Source organism: Cotesia glomerata, linkage group LG4 (assembly GCF_020080835.1).
Source record: "Cotesia glomerata isolate CgM1 linkage group LG4, MPM_Cglom_v2.3, whole genome shotgun sequence".
Taxonomy (NCBI): domain Eukaryota; kingdom Metazoa; phylum Arthropoda; class Insecta; order Hymenoptera; family Braconidae; genus Cotesia; species Cotesia glomerata.
Genome location: NC_058161.1, coordinates 26,745,065 through 26,764,586, shown reverse-complemented (window position 1 = coordinate 26,764,586; position 19,522 = coordinate 26,745,065). Strand labels below are relative to the sequence as shown.

At 31.8% G+C, this 19,522-nt stretch overlaps 1 protein-coding gene across 1 annotated transcript; it reads left to right on the top strand.

The window, feature by feature from the left end:
* Positions 1 to 6,998: 6,998 nt before the first annotated feature.
* LOC123262471 lies at positions 6,999 to 8,593 on the top strand. The gene is made up of 6 exons (XM_044724702.1): positions 6,999 to 7,174; positions 7,259 to 7,430; positions 7,501 to 7,645; positions 7,759 to 7,922; positions 7,998 to 8,075; positions 8,165 to 8,593. The coding sequence occupies exons 2-6, from the start codon at positions 7,323 to 7,325 to the stop codon at positions 8,564 to 8,566; spliced, it is 897 nt and encodes a 298-aa protein (XP_044580637.1). The 5' UTR covers positions 6,999 to 7,174; positions 7,259 to 7,322; the 3' UTR covers positions 8,567 to 8,593.
* Positions 8,594 to 19,522: the final 10,929 nt, after the last annotated feature.

Sequence of the window (19,522 nt, the reverse complement as noted above, 5' to 3'; positions counted from 1 at the left end):
TACCCACTGCATTGAAATACTGAGTTACAACAAGACGTAATCTCAGAAGTGCTCTCCACAACCGGTCCTTTTCGGATGAGGACCATTCATCAGGTGGGAGGAGCACGCCGGACCCGATGAACGATGACGACCCTGGCGCTTTAAGGACTTACTTTAAGTGGACGGAGGAACTACGAGTCGACCTCTTGGTGTGCTACCAACGTAGCGAGCCGGGGGTGAGCGGTTATATGGCCCGGATGCACACTCTTTGGAGTGATATGCATCCGGAACTAGAGCATTTTACGCCTAAACACCTGCGTAATTATGCCGCTTATCTTCGGCGTAATAGAAGATCGCTTGTGCCGGATAGAAGGCAGTCTAATAGACTTTCCTTTCCGGCGCAATTACACCAAGAGCGACGCCGTTCCTCCTTGATGACAACAATCCCTTTATAGGACGGCAAGTAAGTATATCTAAAAAGATAACTTACTCCCAACAACAGCTAGAAGCGGTAAATGAAGATCTCCGTGCAAACATCCTGGAGGATTCCACCCTGCTCACTGTGAGCCAGGTTGTGTATGATGCAGCAGTTTCGGCTTTTCCGAGAGAGAGACATTGTCTCTCGATCGAGGCAAGGTTGAGACAGCGCATCTCACAACTTGGACTCAAAATTGACAGATCCCGGAAACAGGTCTCCCGCATTCAGTGTGTGATTGAGTTTGAAACAACTCAAAGAGCATACACGCCCCGAATTCGGCGCATTGCTGCTGAACTTCGGTGGCGTCATCACACACTGAATAAGAGTACTCTTCTTGTCATCAAGGAAGAGTCTCTCAATAAATTGCGGGCTCTAGTGACTGCCAAAAAGTCACTAGAGAAACGGCTGAAGCGGTTGGTCGACAACTCGTTGTTTCGATCCAGCCCTTCACGCTTTCTGACACCAAAGACCGATGTTACCGGGAATTATCCAACACCTGAGCGGGTGGAAGCTTTTTGGACTGAGTTGTATGGAGATCAACCAAACGTGAACGCCAATACTCCAGCTCTGCACGACTTTAAAGCATTCTGTCGGGAACACCGTAGACAGAATGCTGATGAAGAGAGCCCTGCAGTCAGTGTGAATGAAGTTCGTTCAGCTCTAAATGGCAGCAAAATTGGGCTGCCCCGGGACCAGATGGCATAAATGTCTTTTGGTGGAAGAAGTTTACTTCTACCCACCTCCATCTGGCCCGTATATTTACATCGTACATTAGAGCTGACGAACCGATTCCAGACTGGCTCGTGGAAGGGCGAACCGTACTGATACCAAAAAAAGGTGACTTGTCTGACCCAAAGAATTACAGGCCTATCACCTGCTTGAATGCGGTTTATAAAATTTTTACAAAAATTTTAAACAACCGTATTTTGCAGGAGATAGAACCTGTATGGCAACAGATATATGAACAGCGTGGCAGCAAAAGAGGCCTGTCAGGTTGCAAAGAGAACTTGATAGTTGATCGATGTGTCACACAAGATGCGATCTACTATCAACGCAACCTGTCAATGGCCTGGATCGACTATCGCAAGGCATTTGACTCAACTTCTCATGAGTTGATTTTATATCTCCTCAAATGCCTGGGGGTCAATCCTGAAATAGTGGAATGCATTCGGCGTACAATGCAGCTCTGGCGAACGCGTTTTCACATTGGAAGTGGAAACGCATTGCACATAACCGGAGTTGTAGAGTACAAACGAGGGGTCTTCCAAGGTGATTCCTTGAGCCCTCTGCTGTTTTGCATCTCACTGCTGCCTATATCTGTTGCTCTCCGTAAAACTCGTGGGTACTCTGTGGGGCCTCCGGGTGATCGAAAATACTCGATTACCCATCTGCTTTATATGGATGACCTGAAGCTTTATAGTGCTGATGAAGATCATCTACAGGCGGCTCTTAACATCGTAGCAGAGTACACGCGGGATGTCGGAATGTCTTTTGGGTTGGACAAGTGTGCGGTCGTACATCTGGCGAGGGGTAAGTGCTCTGTTACGGGTGATGATGTCGAGTTGGTAGATGGGAGCGTTTTAAGACAATTAGACGCCGGAGAGTTGTATAGATATCTAGGAATGGAAGAGCACCGCATGCATGCGGTCTCCGAAGTCCAAGCAACTCTCCGTAGCGAGTATGTTAGGAGACTCCGGAAAATTTGGTCCTCCGAACTTTCCGGCAAAAATAAAGTCTCCGCTACTAACACGCTCGCTGTCCCAGTCTTACTATACTCTTTCGGTGTCTTAAAATGGGCCCGAAAGGATCTGCGAGATCTCGACATCAAAACCCGTAAGACTATCAACATGAACCGGAGCATGCACCCCAATTCATCAGTCGCCAGATTATACCTCTCCCGGTCCATCGGTGGGAGAGGTCTGCAGAGTTTGGAGCGGCTGCATGATCGTTTGGTCCTGGGTTTAACACACGAAGTTGTCAATTTCACTGCAGACGAGGATGACTTTCTTATGCAAATTGTTCATAAACATGAGAATGCGCATAAGGGGTCGTTCTTGTATAAGGCAGCTATATATGCAGCAAGAACCCTTGGTCTTGGAGAGATAAACGCTCTTATGGAACTCCGAAAGGAGGAATTCAAGAGCGTCATCAGGAACGCCGAGGAAAAACTACTCCTAGTGAACTGATGGACAAGTCCATGCACAGCGTGTTCTTCAAACACGTGCGTGATCATGGCTTGTCCACCCAGCTGACGTTTTCCTTCTTAAAGTCAGCTGGCCTAATGTCCGAGACTGAAGGGTTCATATTTGCTTGCCAAGATGGTGTCATTAACACTCTAGAATACCGTAGCAAGGTGCTCCAGGTGCAGCTTCTGGACACGTCATGTAGGATGTGTAAACAACACCCGGAGACGCTCATGCACCTTTTGTCAGCATGTCCTGTGCTGGCGAGAGGTGCATATATCCAGCGTCACAACGCTGCCCTGAGAGTACTGTACTACTATCTTCGTCATTACTACGGTATTGATATGACACCAGTGCTGCCTTATCTGCCAGGAGATATTCCCCAGGTTGTTGAGAATGACAGTTGCAAAATTTATTGGAACATGCCGTTTGCAACAACTCGGAGGATAGATCACAACAAACCTGATATTGTGCTCTTCGACAAGGCTACTCGTGACATTTATGTCATTGAGTTCTCGGCCCCGGCTGAATACAACATCTCAGCGAAAGAAGAGCACCAAAGACAGATATATCAGGATCTCCTGTTTGAAATTGGCAAACTTTACCCAGGTTACCGTGTCAAGCTCGTCGTCCTGATTGTTGGCGTCCTCGGAGGGATGAAACAGTCTTTTGTATCCTCACTTGCCAGAGTTCCAGCTTGCTCATCAAAAGCTGAATTCTTGGCGGTCAGGATGCAGAAGGCTGTCATACTAGGTTCCCTCCGTCTACTTAGGAAAATGACTTTGGCCTGCTGTGATTACTAACCGCCTTGTTGTGCGGAGTGGTCCAGCAGTAATGGATGGAGCTCAGGCTGGCCCTCGGAGAATCGGACTCCGGGGACAATCCCCTGAGCATTTAATAACATTTAATAATAATAATAATAATAATAATAATAATAATAATGAATTTAATATGCGCAAATATATCATTCAAATGGTTGCGCGGTTTCAGTGTAAAGCTTCTATGACGACCACAACATTAACAGAAGTTTTAGATGAATTTGAAGAACTATTAATCAATACTAGTGAGTTCTTGAAAAAAAAGTTAGTGATTTTTTCGTTGAAGAAGGTTTAATTAATAACGACCGAGCAAAAACATTTTAAGCGCTTTTAATTTCAATGAAATGTTTACTGGACTCAAGACGTTGGATAACCAAATAGCTGCTTTGGAGGCTCATTTTGGGTATATTCATCCAGTGGAAATTCCACTAGGCTATCGAATAGATCAAAAACTCGATCGGCATTCCGGTACGTATATACCCGATTTGGTGATGGAAACCTGTCAATACGTACCGGTTATTGACACTTTAAAATTAGTAATTTCCAATCCAGATATATTAGAGGCGATTTTGGCGGAACAGAAGTCTCCAAATGGTATACTAGGTTCTTTTCTCGATGGTGAGCACGCTCAGAATCATGAATTTTTTTGCAATATCCTCATGCTCTCAGACTACAGCTCTATTATGATGAGTTTGAAATTGTCAATCCACTAGGATCTAAGACAGGCGTTCACAAACTCGGTGCTTTTTACTATACCATTCAAAATCTACCACCACACATCAATTCTGATCTCAATTCTATTCATGTACTTCTACTATGCTGTGATGCCGATGTAAAAAATATGGTTTTAGTCAGATATTGCGACCCTTCTTAAATGACCTAGCTCTATTACACTGAGAAAACGGTTTGTTTGACTCAAATACGCAGATTTATTTGAAATGAATCAAAAATATTTATTTAATGTTAACAAATTTCTTTTATTTAAATATATATTAGTTTGAATCAAATACTACTTCGTTTTGGTTTATTTAATTGAATCGACTCATTTATTTCATTCAAATAAAGATTTGTTAACTATTAACAAATCTCGTTTCAAGTAAATTACGCTTGGTGTCGCTATAGTCGCCACTTATTTTATCCCGCTAAATTTCGCCATTCCAGGACATTGTTTATGTACTTTATCTTCAGACCGGTAACACGAGTAAGCGTCGTTTTTTTTTTATTATTTAAATGGGATAATTCTTATTGTCAAGTGTAATAATTAACGTTTATAATGAAACAATTATTGGAAGATTGGGATTTGTCGCATTTGTGGCCCATTTTTGAAGGTAAGAGGATTGTTTACATTTGGCTTTTTTTGTGACTAACCACTATTTCTTTTAAGTTTATTTTATTTTAATATTAATTTACCTATTGATCTTAAAAATATTTTATTTTTTCAGTTTCTGACTTACTATTTTTTTTTTCATTAAATTTTTTTTATATTTCATGCGGTTATTGGAACGAAAAAAAAATTTCTTAACCTAAAATCCGTGTCGCTTAAAAATAATTTTTTTACAGAAAATTTTCAAATGTGTTATTAAATATAAAATTTATATATTTTATAACAAAATTAGTTTATTTTCGTAAAAAAACATACTACTATTAGTTGTAATACTAATAAAAATACTATGATACTGAAGTTAGCTGTCAGCTGTCAATTTTACAAATTTTATAACAAATCAATTAAAATAAAAAAATGATTCTAAAAATTTTCACTTATAATTTTTATTAATTTTAACATGTGAAATTTTTAATTAATTTTTACAATAATTTAATTATTATACTCCATAAAAATTAAAAAATAATTTTAATATCTGTCAACTTCAGTATCATAAAATACTACTTAGTTATAAATGATATAACTACAGTGAATCGGACTATAGTATTTAAGTAAATCTAGTAAAATTTTAAAACAACACTTTTTATTAATTGTACACTTTCTTTTTCCAAAATAAAACCTCCAACACTTTATAGAAAATGGGGTGACTGAAATAAATATTTTGCAAGAACTATTAGAAAACAGTCATGAACTTGAAAAAATAGTCAAAGTTCTGGGAACAAGATTGAAGTTGAGACAAAAATATCGTGAACTCGTAGGTTGACAATGCTTTAATGTTATTATTTATTTGTAAACCCAATTTTTACTATTTTCTTTTTTTTTTTAAATAAAATAAATAATAGATTAATATAGATTAATTAATACTTTTATTTTTTTGTTTATACAGGTAGAAAAAGTGAAGTTCCTGACATTCCAGTTTTGTCTTCTGCATCTGATATAGTCAACTTCATTGAGATCGTTCAGAAAAATCCTCAATTTGACTCTACTGGTATATTTCGAGAGATTAGAAACTGTTGTTTCTGGGCGGGATTTATAAAAAATCAATAATAAAAATTAATTTAGTTTACCAAGGTATTTATTTGATTTTTATTTGAGTTATTGTATTTTAGTACCTTCAAATGTGTCTGATACGAGCGACTAATTTTATAAATATTATTTCTTATGGAAATAAATAAAATACACAAATATATATATATATATATATATATATATATATATATATATATATATATATATATATATATATATATATCGTTAAATAAATTTCTATTATTGGAATAGTTGACTAATATACGATAATTATGATACTGAAGTTAGCAGACATCTGTCAATTTTTTAATTTTTATTACAGGTCAACGATAAAAAACATATTTAAAAAAAAGTTTGCCCTTGTTATTTTTTTTTTAATTTTTAGACGTAGAATTTTTAAATTGAAATTTTTTCATAATAATTTTATTGTTATGAAAGTCAAAAAATTTACAGACATATGTCTGTTAATTTATAATAATAAAGTTAGCCGACATTTTTTATTTTTTTATTTTGCTTAATGTGTTAAATTAGAACTAAATAATATTTTTTTAATTGCACCGACAGTATTTCGAATTTTTACAAATGAAATTTAAAAAGTTTTTTGTAATAATTTTTCAAAAAAAAAATTCTAAAAATTTTTAGATGTCGGCTAACTTTATTATCATTGTTAATTTCAATATAATTAATAATTCCAAAAAAAGTGCCCATTTTACCCCAAACGTTCGATATGCCCACTTTTACTACTTTCCTAACCTAAAACTAAAAATCATTGCTTTGAGTATATTCAAACATACCATTTATTTATAGTTAACAAATCTGATTTGGTTGAAATATACGTTTGTTACCACCAAAGAAATATTTGTTAACTATAAACAAATATGGATTTCATTCAAATATACTACAACTTTGTCTCAAATAAATCAATTTATTTGAATCAAATGAATATTTCTAGTACTATTTAAATAAGAGATTTATTTATAGTTAACGAGCCTCATTTCATTCAAATGAACTGTTTTCTCAGTGTGGGTAACTATAAATATATAGTTCATTATACTATATATCTGTATACTACTTTATTAAACGACATAAAAATTGACTGTACTTATTTATTCTATATATTTCAGGAGCATTATTTCAGTTTTGACGGGCAACGAGGATTCATTGAGTGGCGTCTGCAATGTTTAAGAACTAATTTACACCCTTCTGATAAAAAGTACAATAAAAGTGATGTTAAAAAAGCCTCGAAGACCAAACCCGAACCACTAAATACTCGTGATTTGAATTTTAACGTTCAAGAAATAAATAACCAAGTATATCAACTAAAAAAATTACATTTATTTATCTCGATAATTTTAATTGTTAATGCACTATTACATTAACTCTTGTTACTTTAGATATCTATTTTACAAAGCAAAAATCCAACAGACCAAAATAAAGAGCACATTGTGTTTCTAATGGATGCAACCAGGGAATATCGACGCCATTGGATTGGTAAAGAAAGCCCGACGATATCGGAAATTTTTAAAAAGTTTCCTCGATTTTTAGATTACCATGGAGAACTGGTAAAATTGATTGTTTGATTGATAATTTATATTTTTTAATCTATATTCTAACAACTAAATTTATTAACAGATTGACAGAGAATTTCAATCAATTTATCCTAAGTCACAAGATAATTTAATATCAAAATTTCCTACGCTATATACTCAGAAGATTCTGTTTTATGCTGAAAATTTACGACCAGAAATATTTGCAGCATCAGATAACATCAAAGATGGTAAGTAATTTGCTGCTCCAAAGTATTTTTGCTGCTCATTTAAACAACTGCGAAATTCCTGGTCCTAGTCATTATTATTTATAATTAAATACCTATTGATTTAATTTGTATAGATAATTTTCGAGCACTATTAATTCTGACGGAACTATTGCCCATAACAAACGCTGAAATTTCAAAAATAAAAAAAGCTGAACAAGTGAAAAAAGATCAACAGAAGATATACGACCAAGAAAACGAAAAAAATAAAAAAGTCGGGCAAGGAAAAGGAAAGAAACGAGTAAATATTTGTTAATTTATTTTTAATTTTATTACAGTGTTTGTCTCATTTGAATAAATGGTAAAATTTTTCTAGAAATATGATGAATTAGAAAATGACACTCCATTAAAAAAAAAAGTGTTTCCAAACGATGAACTCGTCAAACTTGTATCAGTAGGTTTTTTTTATGTACATATAATCTTAGTTTGAATATATTTTATATTTATATAGATTTAATTTTAATTGCGATTTTTATCATTTAGGAAGGGACAAATGTTGAGGATTTTGCAAAACAACTTCGACAACAGTCGAACAAAGCTCTACAGCCTTATTTGATTACTCATTCGGGTCAATCAGTAGACAAAACTTTTATACAAGGCGATGGGTGGTTTATTGGCGTCCATCCTGCTAGTAAACCTATCACTTCATTTGACCTTCTCTACAAGACATATTATGTGTTAAATGTCGAATATCCCGAAAAATTGAAAAATTTTTACAATTTTATCGATTATTATATTTTCCAAATGAAAGTTAAGCCAAAAAGTATGGTGTCCTCTTTACATACGAATATTGTTAATTTCAAGATAGGCACTAATGACAAGAGTTACAAGAGTAACAAAAATAACAATTGTCAGCATTTGTCTGAGGATGATGTTTCGGACTAAAACATTTTCTTCATTAGATTTTACTTTCTTATTGTTTTTAAAAACAAGTTTTATATCGAAAAGAAAGCATTTTTGAATTTTTATTGAACTTATTTTAATTACTTAAACAATGTTTTTTTATGTAGCATTTTTACCGATTTGTTATTTAATAAGTAATCACTTATTACTTTTTACTTACCCATTATTTTACTTTTAGTGTTTGTAATAATCTAAAGATTATCAAAAGTGTGTTTTCTTCTATGTTGTAGACGTAAATATTTATGTTCAAAACTTTAAATTTAAGACAAATATTATATTACTGTTTGCAAACAAAATGATTTTCTATTGTGTTTTATTATGATATAAATTATTACTTTGTAATAACTTTGATTACTTAATCATTTTTCCACATTTATTAGATTTTATTCATTTCAGAGAAATTTAACGATTTACCGTGTAGAATTCTCATGGAGCAAAATAGTGAGTTTCAGGAATTCTATTAGAGCTTCTTATCACTAGTGACTGCAGTGAATTTCACTGACTCGAATAGTATTTTCATCACTAATGATTACAGTGATTGTCACTAATTCTATAAATACGTCATATCACTAGTCATTGCAGTGGATTTCACTGATTTAAATAGAGTAGTTATTAGTACCAATAATTACAGTATTTCTACTATTTGTATTAGTAATTCTTCTCACCAATGATTGTAGTGAGTTTCACTTGTTTAAACAGTAATTTTCACTATCAATAATTATAGTGAAATTTACTAATTCTTTGAGAATTTGTTACCACTAATTTAAACAGGGGAGTTCACTGTTTAAATTAGTGATGTTATGAATTCACTGAATAAAATAGTGAAAATTCACTGATTCCAAGTGGTATACTTATAACTGTGCAAAACAGTGCATATGCACTGTGAACCAGTGAAAATCTACTATTTCATTTTTAGAGAGTGCGAAAGATTAAAAAAAAAAAAAAATTAATTAATCAACGCCGTAAGTATACAAGAACATTTTCCTTGAAATAAAAAATAATAACAAAATCGTATATTTCAGATAAATATCTTCGAAAAGGACCTACTCATAATACCCACTCATCTGACGAACCACTGGGCTTTGTGCGTCGTAGATTGCAGAAACAATCGAATCACCCACTACAATAGCATGTATGCTACTCTCTAAACATGAATTAGTGAAAATTCACTTGAATAAGTGAATATTCACTATTTCCGCGCCAATCGTACCACTGATTCGAACCAGTGGTATGATTGGCATCTTGAAATAGTGAATATTCACTTATTCAAGTGAATTTTCACTAATTCATGTTTAGAGAGTAAGACTACAGAATATTTGTTCGTAAGTATAGATTTTTGAGAAAACCAAAATTTTAGGAAGTAAAAATTTATGTACCACTCAAAATATTGTTTATTGAGGAAACTAATTTAAGATATTCAATATCAATTGAATACGGCGTGACAAATGCCGAAAGGGCTATTCCTATCGTAAGATAGGGTTTTGTGTGTCAAAAGAGGCGAACCAAAAAAAATTTTATTTGCTAATCAGTTCAAAATCGTCCAAACCGTCCAGATGAGTAAAAAAAATTTTTTAATTACTGACGCAAAAAGGTCGTATGTGAAAAGTATACGCTTTTTTGGCTTTAGGAGAATTTTTCTTAAAGCCGAAAGGGTGCATAATGAAAATTATGTTTTTTATTTTAAAACATGAAATAATGCAGCATCGATGGAACAATATCATGATAATGGTGAAATATAAACAATTTAACTGTAAGATATTTTATAAGAATAATTGAAATTTTTGAAATTTCGTGCTTTTATAGTCAGATAGCCATTTAATAATGAAAATATTGTTGTTTTTTCTTTTCACTGTTAGAGTCATTCAAATATATAATTTGAGACATAAATCATTTAGAACTTAAAATTTATCATTTTTCAGGTCAAAATATATTAGCAAAATAATGAGAAAAAAATTTTTTGTTGCTAATAAATTGGGGTACGCCCTTTTGTTATTTGTTACGCGATATATAATGTACATAATGAAGAGGCTCCCAGTTTAAAATTATTCATTAAAAAGAATTGCTCTATGCAAATTATATATCTATAGATGTATACTTAGAAATTGAAATTAATTGGAATTATTGAAAACAATTCAAATCTCATTACAGTGAATTTTTTTCAATGAATATTTTTAAACAGGGCTAGTAAAATTTATATGGGTTAATATTGTACAATGATAGAAAGAATATCTCGCGTATGTGATATGACAGCAAAGTTGAAAATGAGGCTTTCATATCACTTACGTTAAGGCATACGACATTCGGTCCAAAAAATTGGTACGGCTACAAAGGTCACTCTTCCTGAAGCAAAATGAGGTTAACAAAAGCGTTCTTTAGACGACGAGATAAAGAAAAATGATTTTTGTTGTAAAAGAATTTTTATCAACAATCAAATTAACTTTTTTCATCTTTTCCGTTAACTAAATTTGATTCGTGAGCTATATTTGAGAAGCACAGAAAAGAAAAAAAAATTTATTGTAATATAAGTAACTTTAATTGATGTATTTGTTTTCAGTGTATACGGAACTACATGGTAGAAGAAGCTCGTGTGCGGCAGAAACAAGAAGTTTTGTGGACAATTCATAATCCTAAGGTAATAAAACTTGTTGAAATGAACAAAAGATAGAATTGTCTGAAATCAAGAAAAAAATTATTGTACTAAAAAAATTACTCTAAAGAGTTTTAACTTCTTGAATGAAAAAGGTTAATTGTTGAATCAAAAAAAATTTATTGAAATTAAGACAAATTTCTTATTTCAATAATTTTGTGTTTGATTTAAGATAATCTGATTCTTTAAAATGATTTTCTTAGTATAATTAATTTTTCATTGAATGAAGTCAATTGTATCTTTAGCGTCTCGAAGAATCTTAGGAAATTAATTCATCTTGAAATTAAATTTTTTACTGTTACAGAACATTCCTCAGCAGTACAATAACTACGATTGTGGTGTTTTTACATGTATGTACGCTGAGGCTGTGTGTCAAGGAAAAGAAATTTTCGACTTTACCCAGAAAGACATGAAAAACTGTCGACAAAAAATTGTTGACGCTATCATGTCTTCTGCTGTTGCTGTCGTCGAAGTCGAATCTGCAGCACCGATCACCATCCCAACAGCCACTGTTTCAGGAGGTCCGAGGAGGAAAGAATTTTTCGTTGCTGCATCAGCGAGTTTTCATCAGGCAACATTGAATGTATTTCCTCATAATAACATTAACTCCCAGTGCACTGCCATTGCAACTTATGCACTCATGACTTTTGCACTCAAAAGGAAATACGACATTGATTCAGAGCTGCTTGATGAAATAATAATCAAAGGTGACGAGTATTACCAGCTTTGTTATGCAGCTCTAGGGTCATATCCTCCGTCATCACAATTAAATGTTGACGAGCTGTTGCCCATACCGTTTCAAAACGCACTCGTCGAATTTGAAATCGATGATGTAGCAGCCGGATCTTTTAATGATAAGAACGTAACTGAACAGCTCAGGGACGGAATCAGTACGTGCATCAATATAAACGAGCCGTCATGTGGGTTTTTATTTATTGGCGAAGGCAAGACATTGTCTTTCAGAGTTGTAGTTGGATGCGGGACCAATTTTCTGATGCTGTTCAACTCCCACAGCGTTGATGAAGACAATAATAATAGCCCACATGATTCGCCAAATAGTCGAGCACGACTATTTTTGTGCAACGATGCAACTGCGTTAGCAAATCTGCTACTGAAAAATTCTTCTTGGTCGAAATCAGCATGGCAGTTGGTGAAAATAAATTTTCAACAGCGTTCAAATAAAGGTACGTAAGGCTCAAAAATCATATTGAAGATAACAAACATCCGACATTTAAAAAAAATATTTTTTTTAACCAAATTTTTATAAAAAAAAATTCACAGAAATTGAAAGTAATTATTAGTGAAATTTTAAGAAAATTTTTAGCTCAAATTTATTAAAAAAAAGAAAAAAAGATACTGAAGTCTACAGAATCGTCAATTTTTTTAATTTCTGTAACTAAATTATGAAAATATTTAAATAAAAAATGTCCTTGTCAAAATTCCAAGGCCAAATTTAAAAAAAGTAAATTTTTTTAAAGCTAATTTGTATTAAAAATAAGAAATTTATCAGCTAATTTCGTTTTAAGAAAATTAACGGACATTTAAAAATTGTATAGAATTTTTAATTAAAAAGAATTAAAATTCACATCCAAAAAATTAAAAAAAAATGCAGGTGCAAATTTTTATAAAAATATTTTTTCTTATCATTAATTCGTAATAAAAATCAATTCAACTTTAAAAAAAATTGTTGTATTTACCTCAATTGTCAGAATAAATAATTAAAACAAATATTTACCTCGCAGGAACCACCACTAAACCTACAACGGGTCAGACTGGAACAACTGAAACAGGGACGACTGCCCCAGAAAGTGCAACAAGAATCGGAACAACAACCACCAACACCCAGGAACTCAGGAGCCGTTAGCGAGTCCTCAGGACGCCTTCTCAATTTTACTAGCACACGTTTTTTGTTTTTGATGACACCACCAGGAAAAAGTTGATAGGCAAGGTCCCAACACCTGAGGAACACTATCGTACTTAACTAGAACTGTACTTACGACGATGGGATTCGTCAACGAAGAAGACAATATCTAAAAGTTGTTAGCGATTTTTGGGGACATTAATGCCGCCATCGAGAGATTACTTACCAACGGGCAAGTTTCGATCAGCTAACCGCCAATATTTCAATAATGATAAGGATAATGATAATTAATGTTATTAATTGTAATTAATATTCCTCACTTAGAATAATTATTTTTTTGCTTTTTGTCTATGCGATAGATTTTAGATTTTTAGAGTACACTTGGTGAATTTTTATTATTTCAAATAAAAAAAGTCTCTGGCAATAAATGAAAATCAGTAACACACCTCTTGTTGTTTAATATTTCCAAATTGCATTTTACTGAACTGGTTGTTGATTACGGTCAAAATGTATTATTTATACTTCGGATATATGTATATATTTACTTTTTTTTAAAAAAAATTTTATACGGAGGACATTGAAATCAAGAATTTAATTTAATTTTTCTACATGAGCATGAGCATGAGCATGAAATAGATGTTAAAAGATGTGAGTTATTCATAAACTATGAATTAAAATAACAAACGTTGGTGTCATACTTAAAAATTAATAAATTAATTAATTTGTAGTTGTTAATTAGTTGGTTACTTTTTGGTTTTAAACGTTACTCTCGGGACATATTTATTGCGTAATTTTGATCATGGAGATTGCTTTTCATTTCTTTTTGTATTAATTACGGCGGATTTTTTTTCTTGTAAAATAAAAAAAAATACATAGATAAACAAACAAAATATGTAAATAAGTTTATACAGATTTGTAGCGATACCAAGAGTGCTTAGTTATATGCTAGATTAATTTCTGATCATAAGTTATTAATTTGTAATCGTAATCGTAATTAATATAAATGACAGCTGATGTTTAAAGGATCTATAAACGCAAGTCTCATTGTCTAAAAACTTTGGAAATATAGTGAATAGATACTTAAAATAATTTTATGGTTCTTTTAATGTTTATTTTATTTTAAGATTTTTATGTATTTAAAAAGAAAATTTCAGCTCTTGATTGTTTATATATTAGTTTTTTAAATATAAAATTTAAAAATTTATGTTGAAATTAGCAACCATTTGATAATTATAATTTTTTTTTAACTCTTTATAAATAACATAAACAACAATAAAATAAGGTTTGAATAATTTTGATGTAATGTATTAAATCAATTGCATTTGAAATAAAAAAACAAAAAAAAACATCCTATATTAAATCGAATATTAAAAAAGTTATAGCTATTAAAAAAAAAATTAAAAATTAAAATTTTTCTCTGATTTCATAAAAGTCTTTCATAGGGTAAAAAATAAGAATAAAAAACTTCCAGCGAATTCGAAAGTGGACGACGGAGTCACAGGTATTCAAAATAATTAAATAAAGTTAATTATTCATCACAAGAATATTTATCAGGTGTTAGTGAATAAAGATATTAAATAAACTAATATGTAAATTAAATAAAATGATTTCCAGCCTCTAGTTCAAATAATTTTTTTTTCTTTTTTTTTTATTAAAATTAATATAATAAAGTACGTACAAGGCATTGGTTAAAACCAATGTAGCCAAGTTTAAATAATTATCGGAATAATTATTGATACTGACATCTATGCGTGGGAATAAGTATTACTTTTTTAAGATTTATAAATTACCGACTGTTACATTGAAGAATAACTGTCCTTGCTCTTTATCATCAGATCCACCGTGACTGCAGACGCCGTTTCTAAAATCCCGCATGGTTAGCTAAGAGGGGGCAAAAGTGAGGGAGTGGGGGAAAAACCCGAAAGTACCCGACGGCGACTTACTGGACGGGACGACTACTGTAGTATCGATAGTTTAGTCACCGTCAAGTTAGTCCCATTTAAAATACATTGGATGCGTTCAGGTTTACTAAGTTCTGAGCAGGGCTGACTTTATCTACCAAAAAAATTAATTTTAAACACACTTAAATAAATATACCTTGCATTATTTTATTATAGATTAAAAAAAAAATAATATAGTTATTTTAAATTGTTGCTACAAGATATGCTCAGATCTGCTAAGAACTTAGTAAACTTGAACGCAGCCATTATAGATACAAAAATTGTATCACCGGGTGATGTAAAGTTAGGTTCCCCTCTGTTGACTTCACAGGTGATACAATTTTTGTATCACCTGATGAGATTTTAAAGCCACTTTTTTTCCGTGTCTCAGTTCTGAAATTAATGAGGATTGATATTAATTGAAAGCTTTAATATTCAACAGACGGATCGAGGTAACTAAAGCTTACTGCTATAGTCCAGATGAACTTTTTCAAATTTATGGCAAGCCTAGTCATTATTTAAACTAAAAAAAATTTGGTGTTTCTGTATGCATTAAGTTTTTCAGATAATGTATCATACAAAATTTTTTTCAAAGTTTTATATTTCTTTAGTTAGAATATAGGGGAGTATATATATATATATATATATATATATATACATATATATATATTGAGACACTGCAAATGTCCCGATTTTATCAGCCTGGCGAACTACTACCCGAAATTTTTGTTACCGACGCTCGCTAAATTAATGTGTAGCTCCCGTGACGTCACAGGACGACACGAGGAGGGGAAAAAATGGTTACGAACCTCAAACCTTGAGCATTGATCGACACTTCGATCTATCCCCCGGTGTCAACTACCACGTTTGATATTTCTTAGTCAATTTACTACTATACCACTATTATCAATATTAGGTGATTACTCACCAAAATTTATAAAACTTACTACTAAAATTCTATTAATAGTTTAATACTAACTATCAGAAATATTTTATATTACTGCTATTAATTTTATTAATTTTGCATTAGGTGATTATTCACCACGTTTATTACTATTGTTCAATTATTTATAACACTAAGTTTAATTATTCTATCCCTATAAATATTTTGTTAAATTACGTAACCAAAATACTACAAGTTTATATTAAAAGTGCTTAATTTGTGTAATAAAGTTAGGTTTATTGTTATCACCGCTATACACTATTACTAAACTACCACTATTCACCTATCTATTTACTACGACTATCTATCTACAAACTGCCAAAGGGTCAATCAAAGACGAAGGGTCATCGTTGCAGTTAAAATTTGTAAGTACCCTAGCGGTTTCGACGACTCGGCGTAAACTCGCAGTTTACGCGGAGTTATTATGGAGTATACTCCCTCTAAGAGTTTAGTCGGAGTATAAGCGGAGTTTACGCTGAGTTTTAGAGGTGTATATCGGGAGTATTGTGTGCAGTTACGACACGGAGTCACAACAGTGTATTATTGGAGTTTTCGAGGAGTTTTTTCGGAGTCGCTACGGAGTTTTCCTGGCGTTTTTGTCGAATATTTCTGGAGTTGCTGTAGAGTTTTTTTGGAGTTTTCTTCGAGTTTTTGTCGAGTATTTTCGGAGTTTTGTTGATGATTTTCTGGAGTTTTGGTAGTGTTATTATGGAGTTTACTCGCGATTAAAACCAAGTTTTTTTGGCGTTCTCTTTGGATATTTCTCGAAGTGTTGCCGAGTTCTAGCAGTACTTTTATAACTACTTAACAAGTTCTTTAGATGAAAAAATATTTTTCTAATTATTAAAATTGACAAATTTGTCATAATAGAAGCCAATGAAGGGTGTCTTCATTAAGATGTAAGTTCAGACAATGTACCTGTTAAAACTTTCGATGTTATATTTCAATACCAAAGCGGTGATAAATTTACAGCAATATTGGTGTAAGTATTAATTGTCGGCATTCGAGGTATAATGAAATTCTTTTTTCTACTCAATAATTTTATTTTCCTAATTTTACTAACTAAATCATGGTCATAAATATTTATATCAGTTAATGAAGTAATAAAAATTTGCACGAATTAAATAATTTGACAATTGTGACGTATTGAAAGAAGTTCAAGATTGCGGTCTTTTCATTTTTCATTATACTTTGTCAGGAAAGAAGTAATTAGCAAAAATTTTTTTTTAATTTAAAAATAAATTTTTACAATTCATAAAAAGTCGACAAATGAATTCATAAAAAAATTTTTTTTCCGGAGTCATTTTGTCTTTTAATGAGTCATAAGAAAAAATAAGAAAAGTCCGATAAGAAAATTTAATTTTATACTTCGCGAACCTTTTATTAACATTTACCGAAAAACACGGGTATTTTAACTCCGCAGATTTACACTGTCTGCACCAATGTTGGTGCAACTACTTTTAAATTTTAGATGATACAAAAATTTAACTAAACTTTTATTATTAATAATACATCACGGTATGAAAATTAATTTTAATTCTTTAAAGATGACTATAAATAAATCATTTTTTTTTAATTACGTTATACTTTTTATTAATTAACTTATTTATTTATTTATTTATTTACAAGTTGAAATATAATTATCTACATGGAATATATGTAATTTAATAAATATATTTCAAAGTTTATAAGTAAAATATACGATAAATAAAGAAAAATGACATTACAAAATAATACACTGAAATAATATTAATTATCATAACTACAATTAGAATTTTGTCAATGCATAAAACAATTCAAAACTTCAGTCGGTTTCCCAACAATTTGCTAACTTTACACCATATGTAATGTCATCAGAAATCATTTTAATAGCAAGTCTAATGATAGTACTCTCTTCAATAAATTGAATAGTCTCTAATGGCTCGATTTTACAAATATGACGTGTACCCAATCCGTATTCGACGTTGTCGAAAATTTTAACTATTATTCCTGAAATTATCACATCGTTGTGCTTAAATTGTACGATTGTCTTAATGGTGTTAAATTTATCATTGTATATAAAACTATCACAAAATTGAAGTGGATTCATTCCATCTTCTGATTCACAGACAAATTTAACTCCATTTAATTGCATTTTTTTGTAGGTACATAAGTACATCAGTAGGTACATAGGTACATTTTTGTAGGTACATAGGTACATCAGTGTCTCTTACACACCCTCGCTACTTATTTTCTGAATAAAAATTGCTCTAATCATTCGAAATAATAATAAAAATTCATGCATAGCTGCTCTGGGCCTCTAACTGACCCTCGGTACTTATTTTTCAATTGAAAATTACGCTGATTATTCGAAATAAAAATCAAAATTCATCCATAGTCGCTCTGTGCCTCTAACTGACCCTCGCTGATTATTTTTTTAATTAAAAATTACTTTTACTATTCCGAATAAAAACTAAAATTAATTCATAGTTGCTCATTGCCTCTCACTGACCCTCACTACTTGTTTTTCATTTAAAAATTACTTTAATTATTCCAAATAAAAATAAAAATTCATTCATAGCCACCCAGGGGCTAGTACTTACCCTCGCTACTTGTTTTTCAATTAAAAATTATTTGAATGATTCGAAATAATAATAACAATTCATTCATAGCCGCCTAGTGCCTCTAACTGAATCTCGCTACTTATTTTTCAATTAAAAATTATTCCAACTATTCCCAATAAAAATAAAAATTCATTCATAACCGCCAAGTGCCTCTTACTCGACCTAGTTACTTGATTTTCAATCAAAAATTACTTCGAAATAAAAATAAAAATTCATTCATAGCCTCCCAATGCTTTTAACTGACCCTCGCTACTTATTTTTCAATTGAAAATTATTCTTATTTTTCCGAATAAAAATAAAAATTTATTCATAGCCACCCAGTACCTCTTACTCACCCTTGCTACTTATTTTTCATTTATAAATTACTTCAATTATTCTAGATCGAAATAAAAATTTATCCCAAGCCGCCCAGTGACTCTTACACACCCTTGCTACTTATTTTTTAATTAAAAATTATTTCAATCATTCGAAATACTAATAAAAATTCATCCATAGCCGCTCAGGGCCTCACACTGACCCTCGCTACTTAATATTAAATTAAAAATTACTGTTATTATTCGAAATAAAAATAAAAATTCATTCATAGCTGCCCAGTGCCTCTTACTGACCCTCACTACTTATTTTTTATTTAAAAGTTACTTTAATTATTCTAATTAAAAATCAAAATTTTGTCATGGCTGCCCAAGGCCTCTAACTGACCCTCGCTACCTATTTTTCAATTAACGATTACTTTAATTACTTCAAATAAAAAAATTCAGACACAGCCGCCCAGTGCCTTGTTAATGATTGTTTAATCAACAATTACTTTAATTTTCCTAATGAATAAAAAAGTCCAGTAACTTTAGCCCTCTGCCTTTTTTTGAGCCCCGCTACTGATTCTTCATTAAAAATTTCTTCAATTATTTCAATTAAAAATCAAAATTCAGTCGTGCCGATTGAGTTCA

Excerpts from the sequence above, each read along its gene's own strand:
- LOC123262471 (XM_044724702.1), top strand. The coding sequence starts at position 7,323 with ATGGATGCAACCAGGGAATATCGACGCCATTGGATTGGTAAAGAAAGC. Across the intron at positions 7,646-7,758 it reads ATCAGATAACATCAAAGATG|ATAATTTTCGAGCACTATTA; the intron begins GTAAGTAATTTG and ends TAATTTGTATAG. Across the intron at positions 8,076-8,164 it reads AACTCGTCAAACTTGTATCA|GAAGGGACAAATGTTGAGGA; the intron begins GTAGGTTTTTTT and ends TTTATCATTTAG.